General features: G+C 43.2%; 1 protein-coding gene across 2 annotated transcripts in view; it reads right to left on the reverse strand.

Annotated features, from left to right (window-relative positions):
• SAFB (scaffold attachment factor B) overlaps positions 1 to 14,458 on the reverse strand; it is a 34,207-nt gene that overhangs the window by 11,419 nt on the left and 8,330 nt on the right. For both annotated transcript variants that reach the window (XM_036846685.1, XM_036846684.1), the window contains exons 3-9: positions 9,512 to 9,576; positions 9,224 to 9,430; positions 6,431 to 6,493; positions 3,841 to 3,868; positions 2,387 to 2,897; positions 1,914 to 1,963; positions 1,020 to 1,114 (exon numbers count right to left, since the gene is read on the reverse strand). In XM_036846685.1, the coding sequence (XP_036702580.1) occupies positions 1,020 to 1,114; positions 1,914 to 1,963; positions 2,387 to 2,897; positions 3,841 to 3,868; positions 6,431 to 6,493; positions 9,224 to 9,430; positions 9,512 to 9,576 (1,019 nt within the window). The remainder of the gene's footprint in view (positions 1 to 1,019; positions 1,115 to 1,913; positions 1,964 to 2,386; positions 2,898 to 3,840; positions 3,869 to 6,430; positions 6,494 to 9,223; positions 9,431 to 9,511; positions 9,577 to 14,458) is intronic.

Raw genomic sequence — 14,458 nt, forward strand, 5'->3', positions numbered from 1 at the left:
TTACTGAGGCCCAGGGAGTCGTGAGTTATTCTGAGAAACGTGTCAGGTTTAGTTTTCCTTGTTAGTTCCTGAACGTCAACAACCAAGGTAAATGACGTTGGTTTTCTCTGTTATCATTGCTGAACCCTTACTACGAACACGAGCCTGTGCTAAGTCTCACTTGGCCAAGGCTGACTGAGAGACAAGGAGGCACAGGTGCAGCAGTTTATCTGGAGGTGAGTTCGGGAAGCATGGGGAGGAAGGGGGAGAGGGAGGGGGAGAAAGAGGAGGGACTAAAGGCAACACATGGGGGACTGCAGTTGGCACCCAGGCGGGGAGGTGGCCCACCTGGGCGTCATGGCCACCCTTGCTGGGCTGAGGACGGAGGGAGACAGGCAGGGGTGGCAGAGAAGAGGGGGCCAGAGCTACCCAGCTGGGGGTGAAAGCACGTGGGCAGAGGCAGGGCACCAGCAGCTCTGCTCCAGTTACACACGCCATCATAAGGAGACAACGACTTTGAGGGCCCCCAAGTGACGAGATGAGGTTCACACGGGAGAGGCGACATGCCCCGGCCACACAACTCTGAGCGGCAGAGCTGGGGCCCACAGCTGCCCACACCGGCCTGGCTCCAGAGATCTTGTTCGTAACCATATCTACAGCTTCACTCGTGTTCTGTAATCACCACCATCTCACGAAAATGCTACCAGCACCTTCACACCCTGCCCTCTGGTCCACCCTCCACAGCCCTCCCTGGGTTTAAGGCCTAAAGCCAGAGAAATGGATTCAGGAAGCTATCAAGTCGTGTGGTGGCTTGGGGGCCGGGGAAAGGTGAGAAATACAAAGTGGATGTGGGCTCTGGGAGATCCCTCTGGGCTTGCATCTCTCCCCGTAGGGGCGGCGGACCTGCCACGAGCAATGTGAGCAAATGTGAGGTCAAAGAGCAGCATGCACAGTCACTCAAAGTCCTCACTGCGTGGGGACAATAATCTGCACGTAGAAGCCACACTGCATGGGCTTAAAAATCTCATCCCCGGTCTTACCTTCCCATACTTGCTGAAAAGATTCTTCAAATCTGTAGCTCTGGTGGTAGAAGAAAGTCCACTAACCCAGAAATTCCTACCACAACTGCTACGACCTATCACAAAAAAAGTTCAGGTCAAAAACACGACACCAACAAAATCCTGAGTCTTAAAAAAGCTTAAAATCATTCCAAACCAGACACTTTCCCTACTTGTCCCAGATGCCAGCAGTACCCAAAGCCAGCTGGGGTGTGGGGCCCCGCCCACTGTCCTTACACAAGCTCTGGAGCTGCGCACTGGGCAGATGGGACCACTGGCAACGCCACTTACTATGGCGAGTCGGGGGCTGCTCAGCCCGTGGGAGAGTCCCTTAGCTACCAAATGGCATCACCCAATCCAGTGAGGCGACTTTGGAATGTAAGACAGGTGCTATCAGTGTAGAACCACAGAGCACAACCTACCCCTGGTTTTTGTTCTTATTAGAACACTGATTAAGGAGGAATCTGGACCAGCAAAACTGCTTCTCAATCAGTGGATCAATAAAGGGCTCTGGTGTTGATAAATCTGCAATACCAGGGAAACTGCTCCCCACCGCCCCAAGGTATCTGAAACTCCAAGCATTTTCTCCATCTCCAAGTGTCACCGTGGTTAAGGAGGTTGCAAATCAGAGGGTCAGTCAGGACAGAGGAGCTCAAAGCCCTCTGGCAAAATCAAGCATGAGCATCAAATCGATGTGTCAACTCTGCCCTGCAACCCAGAACCTGCAGTGAGGAGCAGGGGACAGAGTGGAGAAAAGGCTTTGAGACGGGCTCACAGGCACATGTGAGGCAGAAATGGGTGTGGACAGCCCAGAACCAAACACCCGCCACCATGGGGGCCAAACATGCTCTTGGGGATGATGCCACGCTGACCTACCCTTTTCCTCTTTGGAAAGCCTTTTGGTATCCAAGTCATCTTCGACAGAACTAGAGACAAAAGACAATGTCACTCCAGAAGGAAGAAGCAGACAGGAAACAAACTCAAAATTATAAAATACGTGCTGAGGTTGCATACCTACCCGAAATTTAGTTCTGAAAAAATGATACCCCGACAAACGTGTATTGGAAATCTGACCTAACCATAAGATTTCAGACCCACAGGAGTTAATTAATTCTGCTGGGCTAAAGATAATTAGGAAGAATTAAAGAAAACAACCATGATAGGTTGAGAAAAGAAAAAAGATTATGTAATCAGCTTAAAATAAACAAAGAGAAATAAAACATTCTTTAGAAGTAAACTACAATTGCATCAGTCTGGCTGGCCAATTGCAGAAACAACAGCTTATGTGTGTCATTAAACGACCAATGAAAAGGAGATAGCGTCTGGTCTAAAACTGAGAAAAAACAAACCTCATTTTCTGATCAGCGCCCTCACTGGCTGAGGACTCTTTAGGAGCCGGAGGGACTTCATTACAAGCTTCAAAAGCAAACTTCTTCACGTCTTCTTTGCTATCCCTGGGGTCTGGGCTTGAGGCTTCCGGGGGCGCTTCCGAGGCCTCCTCGCTACAGGCTTCCGTGTGCTCTGAGGCTTTACTACTCTGCTCAACTGGCTTCTCTAGCCCTACAGGCTCACAGTCCGTCCTCTCGCCATCGCCTGTCTGCTCCACGGGCTCCCTTTTCACTACCGCTAACAGGGTGTCTGCCTTGCTCGACTGAGCTTGTGCTGTTGACTCGCTGGCCAAATCTAAATCACCCTCCTCCGGATGGGCGCTGTCAAAAAGGTCCTCTTCCTCCGCAAGCTTTCTGTCTGGCCCCACGCTACTTGTTTCCTGTGCAAATGGCTGCTCCAGCTCGGAACCTTCTTCTTTTACTGGCTCAGATTTACAAGTTTCCCCCAAAATGTCGAGTATTTTCTCATTTTCTACGGATTTAACAGGAATAGAATGGCACAAGGTTTAATTACCAGGGAAATAAAGCAATCACAAATGTGGAACTGGCACGGCTGCCACACTAACACGAAGAGAACTGCTAGCTACACAGAGATTGGAAAACCCGCGGGTACACAAAGTTACACTGGTTACACTACCTGCGCTCCAACCGCCTGCGAGAGCAAGCCTCTACGCTACATGGAAGAGAAAAGCATCCCAGAGATTTAACCCCCATAACCTTCTGGCTGATTCTTGACAGTCTTCATTCTGTCGTCGTTTATATATGACTCTTCCAAATTTAGCTTCCAAAGTCCAAGTTGCTTAACTGAATGTATCACCATTCACTGAACAGCTCAATTTCCAAATTTCTTTGAATTTCTTTTAACAGAACAGTCCAACATGAAAACCAGAATCTCTTCCATCGGTGCTCTGAGATATTTGCAGTCCAGAAAGTGAACAGTTATTTGTTTGGAATTCTCATGAAGAAACTCTTTCCTCTTCTGGAATCCAGTTACGTCTCAATGTTTTAAACCGTATCTCCCTACCACTGCCTGCACTGCCTGAATTAAAAACCACAAAGTTAAGATACTGCCCAATATCACAAGATCTGTTCTGTGGGGTACAGAGGTATTTGCTCTCGAGAGGCATGCAAACTCTCTCTACATAAGTTTAAGTGCCGTGTACATTTAAAAAGGCATGAGACAGTTTCATCTCACCAATACATTTTGCGAAATGAGAAGTCAGCCACTTTCACAGATCTGGTGATATGGCTGGGTTTCCAATCTCTATGATCCTGGTATGTTCTGGATCGTAAACCTTTAGAACAATGTATACTACAGTAAGGTTAACTTTTTAAAATTAAAGAATTCAAATTAGAGAAGGTGGAAAACTAGAACGGTTCCAAACCCCGCTGCTAAGTTTTTCATTTAACAGTACCTGGCTCCAAGGATGGCTCTTCAATTTCCTGCAACAAAAAATATAAATAAGATTGTGCCAGATGGATGAAACCTAGAATTTATTTACACCAAAAACTGTAATAACTAAGAAGGGAATTTTAAAAACACAGACAAGGGACCTCACAAATGCAACAGGTGGAGAACCTGCTTGTTCTGGGCAAGAGCCCACACAGCTGGCATCCCACCCCATTCACCTCAGCCCCAAGCCCCACAGCCCAGGATGCTCTCAAGGGGCCTGGTTTATTACTGTTGTTTGCTTTGCTGCATTTCCCAGTGCCTGGCAACATTATATCACTTTTAATGGTGATGAACCCATCACATGCTTGTCTATCCCTCTAAATTGTCTTAAACACTGCCCTGGAGGGCAGTGTTTTCATTTTTTCTATCTTTAGTGCCTAATAGAATGCCTGACACATATCAGATAATCAATTTTCACTTAATTAATATAGCATTAGTTTCCAAAAATTGAAAAGATCGAGGGAAAGAAGGCACAGGTGGCTTGACCTCTGCTCTTTGCACGGTCATACCACCCCTGCCCACCTGGTCAACTGAGCCCTCTCCAGTGTTACACATGCCTGCTTCCTTATCTCTTCTAACCAACAACCCACCAGGCAGCCCTAATTCCTAAATATCCCTCAAACTCTTCCCAGGAAGCCCTGTCAAGTCACACCATTGTTATTCCTTGCCGACAGTAGCGCTGGTTTTACCACCCCCATTGCCACCTCCCTCTCCAGCAGGGCCATCTGCACCTCACCCCACCCCTGACCAAGTCCTACACATCCCTCGGCATTTAGCTTAGGGGCCACCTCGTCATAGAGAGGCTGCCCAACTAAAGGAAGGGACTTTCTCTCAATATGTGGTCCCTGACCCCTACGTTCCCTCCACACAAACTACAATATTCTGGAATTCCAGCCAACGCTGATAAGCACTGTCTAGGTTCCAGGCACAAATTCAAGCACCTTACTATATATATATTAACCAATCATCACACAGCCCTAGCAGGTTGGTACTATTAGTATCATCCTTCTTTTCACAGATTAGGAGACAGGCACAGAGTGGCTGACAAACTTCCTCAAGGACACACAGCAAAGCCAAGATTTAAGCAAAGGCTATGTGACTGAGAGTCTGTTTATCAGTCCAGGCCTCAACTCATCGCTCTGTTTACATAGGAAGGATGGAGACCAACCTTTCTTCTCATGCATCTGACACAGCACAGGTGCTTAGCATATGAGTTACATGGACGTGAATGGTTTGCAACTTCCACTGGGCACTGACCTGCCATTCTGGGGAGCCCTAGGAAACTGTTCACTTTTTTAATAGTTTCATTTATTTGTAATCAATTCTTTTTCATTTCATGCTGGGAATTAAAGATTCTACACTGAAGGAAACAATCATTTTAGGCAGAACAATTCTCTCCTAACTTTCCCTAGAGGGAAAGGCGTATGTTTCTATTTGTCGCTGAGAGGAGCTATACGTAAGCGTCTGGTTAGGATAATATATACAGGAGTCTTTGACCTACAGAGACACTCAAGAAAATGACAAGACCCGCTCCGTCTTTCCCTTCTGAGTCAGGAACAGGCTGTGTCACTTTGCAGCTGGAGAGAGACATCAGCCCTAAAGGTGAATTGGGTTTCACCAAGTTTCCCTGAGATTTGCACCCTCCTCAAGGCCGGGGTTCTGGCTCGGTAATAACAAACCTTGCCCCTGCCTGGCAGAAGCAAATGAAGATCTTGTCTGAAAGGTGATTTCCAATTAAGCAGCATAGGTGACATTATTAAAACAAACAAAACACAAGGACTGGCATAAGCTGACTGGCAGTCAGCTTACTTATGACTGGCTTAAGTATCTTCATTTCCTCACAAAACTTTCTACTGAAAATCAGCTACCCAGCTTTATTCCAACAGTTTACATCTACAGGCTGGCAGAAAAAGGAAAAGGAAACTCAAGATCCACATTTATGCAAACCATACCTGAAAGTTAGGCCACATCTCATTTGTTCTCATCTAAGATTTAACTTCTACACAGATGGTAGTCAAACAGCCAAGATGACACAGTCATCAAAAGAAATCTGTGTACTTTCTGAGAAAAACTTCCCAAAGGCAGAACCAGAACCCCTGAGAATCCATCTTTCTTCCCAGCTGTGAGGTCAGCGCTCTGGTCACCCCCTTGCATCCTCATCCGTGCCCCATTCGTCTCTCCTGAGGAGGGGGTGTCCCCCTTGCTGTCTCATGTCTCATCTAATAGTCTTTCTGCAGAGGATGCCATCCAGAACAGACCCGACAGGCTGCCCTTCTCCCACGAATCAAATTAACAAGAACCCCGCAAACACACCCTCCTCTCAGCTGCAGGGACGCCACAGTGCTTGGAAGGGAAGCCAAGACGATGAGCCCTTTTCAGTAGGCATGTTATATTAGGGGAAAGTGGAAAGCAAAACCCCCTCTACAAAAGCCAACAAAGGAAATAAACTTTGCAATGACTTTTAGTTGGGACTGCCATACAATATTGGAAGTGGTTTCGAGAGACTGGTCTAATGTTTGATTCTAAAATTATTGAGACATACAACAATTTACCTGTAATATAGTGAAGTCAGATGATGAAGTATCTAAATTGTTTATAGTTTCTTTGTCCTCTACCTGTAAAATAAATGGAGAATAAAATTTACTACATCAATAATAAAGTAACATAATGGTACATCCGTACAGTGAAAAGCTACAGCCATGAAAAGTCACTTAAGATGAAATTCTAAACACAGTGCAGGAATCAAAACAGCATTATATTGTGATTCCACCTCAAATGAAAGAAATGTACATAAACATATACCTGTAGACAGACTAGGAGACCCACTAAAATGGTATCAGTTTGGGTTTCAAGATGCAAGCCAAACAAACAAAGAAAAACAAAAGTCTAAGTTAAGCAAAAAAAGTACAACTGGGCAGTACATGGGCTCTCCTGGTAGACTGGACCACCAGGTTTGGGGCTGTTCTTCCAGGAACAGCATCCAGAGTCACGCTGCAGAGTGGGCTCTTGGATTTCCACGGCCACCACAGCCTGCCGAGCCTGGACGCTACTGCTGCTGGGACTGCTGCTGCTAGGGTGGCTACTGCCCACATGGGAAGGGCTTCTCCGGGAACCCTGCCACTCAGCACCATCAACTTCCAAACTGAGTGTGGGGACAGGAGCATAGGACTGGCAAAGCCCAGGTGACCCATCACTGCCCCACCTGCAGGGGAAGAATAACTGGTATGTTGAGCTTCTACTCTATGAGGTGGGCTCTGTCCATAAGGCAAGGGATTCCCCAGATATAGAAAGGGGGTTCATAAAATCATTGTTGTGTGACCTAACATAATTTAGATTGTTTGTTATAAAGCTCTGAATGTTGGTTTATTTTTGGGAGGGGGGAAATAGTTTCAAAATATTTTATAATTAGCATGTATTGTTATTACCTTTACTTGACTAGGAAACCACCTTGCACCACTCCTTCCCTCCCCTGACACAGCCATCTCAAGACATTCTACACAGGCTCACAAGAGCATGGGCACACACGCATGTGAAAGACCATCTCCCCTTTCTCTGTCTCCATGATTAGTAGCACATTATTCTGTTCCCTGCCTTACTTTTGTTGCCATCTTGGAGATTATTCTAGTTCATATAAATAAGCTTAGTTCACTGAGATGGTATATAGAAGTAGTAACTGTATTACTGGAAGGAGTAATAAATGTTATGGTAACAGTAGCAATAACCCTACTGCCGTCTGCTATACAATAGGTGCTGCTCTAAGCCGGGGTCAAGGGCCAGATAGTGAGTATTTTAGGCTTTGTAGGCCAGACGGTCTCTGTCATGACTATTCTACTCTGCTGTTGTATCCAGAAATCAGCCACAGACAATTGTCACAAATAGGTGTGGCTGTGTTCCAATAAATCTTTGGCCAGCTTGATGACTTTTGCTCTAAATTAGCGATAAGCATTCATCTATTTAGTCCTCCTCAAACCTACTATTTTTGCAAATAAGGCCCAGAAAGATTAAGTAAATTAGCCAAGGTCACACAGCAAGTTAAGTGGCAGACCTCTAGTCAATGCTGTTAACTCTTAAACAACTGCTTCCACTAAACCATGGTTATTTAACCATTACTGATAGACATTTAGGCATTTCCAGGCTTTTGTTACTGAATATATTATTTTCTAATCACAGGGAATAAAACAGCCTTAAGGAAAAGCAGTCAATAAGGAAGGGTTTCACTGCTCTCGTGTTTCTGGTACTCCTTTTTAGGAAGCCAGTGAATGAGACTCATCAAAAGATGAAACAATTGCATACCCTATCTGTGTCAAAATGACTCAATCGTTTCTCAAACCGCCCCCCCCCCCTTTTCAAAGATGACAATCTGCTACCTCTAAGGGTATTGAGGATCAGTTCCAAAAGAAAATGCAAACACATTCCAAGGAATGGCATGGGTGGACCAGCAGAGAACAGAGCTTCCTTCCCCAGGGAGTACTGGAGTACTTGGGAGACACTCCACAAAAGATGTGAGGAGGACTATGAAAACCAGGTGTCTCCTAGGTCCTAACACCAAGCCCTAGGAATTCCTACAAAGACGCCTCATGGCTTCTATTTTTCACTGCCTCTTCTGGCTACCTGAGAAACATTCATCCTCACGGAAATGACACAATCCAGTAAATTTAACAGCACTGAGATAATGTGGTGTATGAGTTAAGTACATGGACTCTGGAATTAGCCTGGTCTTAATTCTTATTCTCATATGACCTATATATTGCCTGGAGATATTTCTTTACCTTTTTACTCCCCAATTTCCCCAACTGGAAAATGGGCATAACAGCATCTATATATCACACAGTTGTTGGAAGGATTAAAGGAAATGCCTAATGTCTGGTAGACAAAATTCAATAAATAATGCCCACCATAATTGCATCTAACAAGAAAAAAAGCTAAGGCTTTAAAAACAACATCAAAGTTAGTGTTAAAGATTGACTAGGCGAGTACCAATTGGTTGACAGCAAAAGACCAACTTTCAACCTCTGTTTTGGTATTTTCAAGGCATCCCAGGTGTTACACCACAGACCAATCTCCTATAATAAACAGGAAGATCTACAATAGTATCCTCAAAAGGCTTAACACCACATGATACAAATGGAGAGCATATACTCGCGTTCCTCACAAGACACCATTTTTCAATGAAGCAAAGTGTGTTTTTGACTCATCTGATTTTTACATGTGAATGGATTAGCCCCCATTCTACTCAACTGGCATTAAAAGAACTTAACTCCAAATATAAAACTTATCATCTATTAAGCTATTTGAGGAATTATTACGTTTAGGGTACACTGTAGAGACACTGCCGAGTTACCTACAGCATGTTCTTGAAGCGGCTCAGGAAGCTCCTTCATTTCTCCCTCGACTAGCTCTCTACTATCAGACAGGGACTCCGGGAGATTATCAGCATCCTCGTCGTCCACACAATCTGCAACACTTCCATTATCGATTTCTGCTTCATCCAACACACTGATATCCATCATGTCGATGTCCTGCAAGTTCTCCAAAGTGGTCTCAACATCCTCCTGTGACAAAGAAAATGCCACCGTCAGATGACTGTCATGGGTCCACGCACGGAGCTGATGCACTGACAAGGCTGCACATACCTGTCCATCCCCAGAATTTTCCTCTAGCCCGTTATCTTCCACACCCTCTTCTTCTGGTTTGCGCCCTGGAGGAATAATTTACAGCATGAGATCATTGATATGCACTTTCCAGATGTGACAACTTTCACTTTTATAGGCCCTAAGCACTACAGAAATAAGACAACCTAAAACACCCGTGGCACTTCTCCATTTAGGAACACCATAATCCAGGAATGGTAAGGCCATTCTGCATAAGGCAGCCCCTCTACTACCCCCAAGTAGAAGTGGTTCTGTTCTTATCAACTGGCTGTGGAAGTATGAGGAGCCTGAAATGGATTCTTAATAAGGTGGCGGTAGACTAGACCTTTTCCAGGCTTGCCCTTCTTGTTAAGTGGCTTTGGTTATGGGGAGAAGAGTATCTTATACAAATGTGCTGCTTTGGGGACTTCCTTAGCGGTCCAGTGGTTAGGATTCCGCACTTTCACTGCCCACGGCCTGGGTTCAATCCCTGGTCGGGGAACTAAGACCCCGCAAGCTGCGTGCTGTGGCAAAAAGAAAAAAAGAAAAAGAAAAAGAAAAAAAAAAGGAGGGGGGGAAGTGCTGCTTAAAAAAAAAAAATCTATCTATCTATTTACATGGCTGTGTTGGGTCTCAGTTGCAGCACGCGGGATCTTCGTTGCTGCGTGCAGGACCTTCGTTGCGGCATGCGGGATCTTTAGCTGCGGCAGGAGCTAGTTCCCTGACCAGGGATCGAACCCGGGCCGCCTGCATTGGGAGCGCGGAGTCTTAGCCACTGGACCATCAGGGAAGTCCCTGTGCTGCTTTTTAGTTAAGGAATGTGGAACATGTTTTCCCACAGAGACAATGACATAAAAGGAAAACATAAAAAAGCAAAAAGCAAGTAAAAGCCTTTCACAATTTTACCATCTAGAGTTAGCCCTCGAGCTATCATACAGTGGCATGTATCGATAGATATCCTCCCATACTGTGCTATGTATATACATGTACTTCGCTTTTAAAAAATGGCACTGTACTGCTATTTTATAATCTTTTCATTTAATGTATTGTTAACATCTTTCTACACTTTCATAGCATTATATGGAGACACCGTCATTGACGTAAGTAATACCTATGGATGGAGATTTAAGAAAATGCTTATAAAATGAACATTCTGGTAATTCTTTTTTTGCATCCAGGTAATTGTCGTATTAGGACATATTTCTATAAATGGCATAGTTGGGACAAAGAGTATGTACATTTTAAAGTCTTTTATTAAAAAGAAACACCCCATATATTATTGTGATACCCCAGAGGAAGAGTATTACAATCCATAGTTCCATTAACAGTGAATCAAAGTACCAATTTTTCTGAATCTTTGTTAAAATCAGCTATTTCTTTACCCATGCCAACGTGCTAGGCAAAAAAGGAATACTTGTTTTAACCTGAATTTATCTGATCACTGCTTAGGTTGCATTTTTTGGTCAATCATTTGCACATTTGTAAAAATTTCTCATTTATACCCTTTCCCCAATTAAAAAACCTCTGTTCCATTTCTCCTCATTTTTAATTTGCATGTCATATACACAACACATTTTCTCCCAGTTCTTCACCAATCTTTTAGTTTTGTTTTCGGGTTCTGGGTAAATTTTACTTTCATGCAGCCAAAGCTATTAATCGGTTTTTATGTGTAAATGGTTTTTACCTTCATGTTTAGAAGCCCATCTCCACACCAAGACAACACAAATATTCACCTATATTTAGTTCTTTTCCGATTTCATTTTAACATTTGATTCTTTCACTTTCCTGCTGAGTAAGACTATTTTACAAATGCCTGTTCCATCTGGGAACTGATTTCCCAACACCATTTACTAATCTTTCCCCCCCACTGATCTGAAACGTTGGTCTACGGAAAGAGGTGCTCATCAGCCACCTGTCCTTAGCTGCACAACCTCAGGAGGACTCACTTCCTGCAAAGCCTATTTCCCCAAAGCGAAGATCAATTTCTTAAGACTACTAAGTGTTCCTCAAGTAATATAAAAGAACTAGACATTAATTTGCCTATATTTAATGATTAATCTCGTAAGTCTATATAGAATCTGTGTGTGCGGGGAGCTCAACCCTAATCATTTATACCATCATTCAGACGTTAAAAAAACCTCTCTCAAGGATGAGAATTTTTTTATAACGTGTTACTTGATTCTTCCACGTTCTAATTTCACTCATGTTCTCAGGAACATCTTATTTAGGAACACAGGGAATTGTGACACTAATACTAGAATGCAATACATTACGTGCAAGTAGCCTTGGCGGCTGACTGGGAACCCCAATACCATTTCATAATATTCCTATGGCAAAACATGCCTTGAGCTTCAAAAATGTCTGGAACTCAACCCAGTGGTCTTTGTAAATATGCCAGGAAGATACACCAGCAACGTTTCCACAGACTTACTGTATTTGATAAAGCTGGTTACCATTCTAGAAATGCACATTGGTTTTTGCCCAATTCCACTGAATTACTACTAGGAAAAAATCTAAGTAGACTACCACAAACTTGCCACCCTTTATACTGTCTTTCTCCCTTTCACAAGAATGGCAGCAGGTTTTCATCAGGCAGACTCAGATCTCACGACCCACTGTTCTCCTGAGCAGTAAGCACAGGTACACTGCAGCTCAAATCCCTTCCACGGGAGAACTCTCCCAGCTAAATGACCTGACCAGAAATGTCAAGAGACTATGCAGTTCTAAGAATGTTTAGTCTTCAAATATAGAAAGCACAGCCCTACTGGGATGCTTATCAACAATCGCCTACTTTGGGTGGAAGTACGTTTGGGGAAAGACACCCTACTTTCCAAAGATGAAAAACTGTGTGTCTAAACGAATCCAAAATTAATGTGAATGAAAAATATTACTCTTGCAAAAACTAAAGCGACTGTTTTTGGTACTAAGGGAAAAGGTACCCCTCAAAGCCTTCTTCCGCAGAGTAAAACGCCTCCAATGTTCGCAGTCTCCAAACTACAGGCCTCGCTCAGCGCTTGTCTCCATAACCTGCTCCCAGCCCCCTCGCCTGGGATTCTGGTTTCTTCTCCCTGATAAGCTTCTGCTTCGGCAATTACGTCCAACTCACCTGTTAGACCACCTCCCTGGACTTCTGCTGGGATATCCCCCCAGTATCCCGTGTGGCCTGCTGCATGTGGAAAGGTCAACATTTTTTAAAATTTGCTTGATTACATAAATACATCCACACAATTACACAAATACACTCATTAAAAGATTCACACCATTGGGACGTCCTTGGTGGCGCAGTGGTTAAGAATCTGCCTGCCAATGCAGGGGACATGGGTTCGAGCCCTGGTCCGGGAAGATCCCACATACCGCGGAGCAGCTAAGCCCGTGCGCCACAACTACTGAGCCTGTGTGCTACAACTACTGAAGCCCGCGTGCCTAGAGCCTGCGCTCTGAAATAAGAGAAGCCACTCCAACGTGAAGGCTGCGCACCACAACGAAGAGTAGCCCCTGCTCGACGCAACTAGAAAAAGCACGTGCGCAGCAACGAAGACCCAACGCAGCCAAAAATACATAAAATAAATAAATTTAAAAGATTCACACCATTTATTAATAAAAGATCCACCCTCATAAATACATGAAAAAAGCTACTCTCCCTTCTCCCCATTGCACTTCTAAGAGGTAACCATTGTTACCAGCTTGGTGGTCCTTCAAAACATTTTCTTGGGGATTTACACACATATATCATTCAAATGGAAATAAACTTGTTATGTAATGGAACCATATTGTATATACATTCTGTAACTTGCTTTTGTTACTCAATAAAGGCCTTGGAATATTTTCTTGTGCTATATATTGACTCACTTCCATCTTTTATTCCATATTATGGAGTTCCTTAGTTTAGTTAACCTCCCAAAGCAGCTTTATTAATTTACCATCTCCAATAACTACCCATTTCCTCACACCCTCGCCAATGTGGGATATTGAGAATTGTGTAAATTTTTACCAGTGTAACAGGCAAAAATGATATCTCGTTATTTTTATTTGCTTTCCTTCAATTACCAGCAAGGGAATTTTTTTTTCTTGTATATAGGCCTTGTTTGTGTTTTCTTTCATCTGTGAACTGCCTATTCATAATCTCTGTTGTTCTTTGTCAACTGGATTGTCTATTTTATTAATTTGTAGGAATATTTAATGCTTTCTGGATGCTTACATGCTGTAATATTTTCTCCCAGTTGTTGTATCTTACTTATGGTATCTTTTATTAACAGAGACTTAAAATTTTCAAGTAGCCAAATTTATTTTTCTTTATAGTTTCTTTTTTTTAAGTCTCATTTCAGGACTTCCTTACCACTATATTACAAAAATACTATTCTAGTTGGCATTTCTATTTTGCATAGAAGAAGGTAATACAGCTTTTCCCTACCACCAGATAGCCGACTGTTCCAACATTGTTTACTGAAAAATCCTTAGTGCTTCCTTTATAATGAACAAATCCTTAAACTCCCCACTCTGTTTCAATATCTTACCGTTAAAATGAGAGCAAGTATGCAACACTGTTTTTCAATTTTAGTTATTCTTGTGTATTTTCTTTTTGATTAATTTTAGAACAGACAAATCTCAAAGTTTCTTTTAGTTTACTTTGGGGGGAATTGAGAACTTTATGATATCAAGTCATCACATCTAGGAAAACCTTCTCAAAATTAGTCATGTCATGCTACTAGAATATTTCCTTTTAGCTTTACTTACTATTTAAGAATAGTATATCTATTTTTAATGGCTTCTGGCAATAACTTAAGTCTTTGACTTGTGGATGATCTATCATTGCCACCTCAAAAACGCAAGAGAATCAAGTGATGAACAATTATAACTAGCTAGTGAGTTTTGCAGGTGCACTGTTCATATTAGCCAGAGCTTTATTTATTTTTTTGTGGCCACGCTGTTCAGCTTGCGGGATCTTAGTCC

This window comes from Balaenoptera musculus, chromosome 3 (assembly GCF_009873245.2).
Source record: "Balaenoptera musculus isolate JJ_BM4_2016_0621 chromosome 3, mBalMus1.pri.v3, whole genome shotgun sequence".
In the NCBI taxonomy this organism is placed as follows: domain Eukaryota; kingdom Metazoa; phylum Chordata; class Mammalia; order Artiodactyla; family Balaenopteridae; genus Balaenoptera; species Balaenoptera musculus.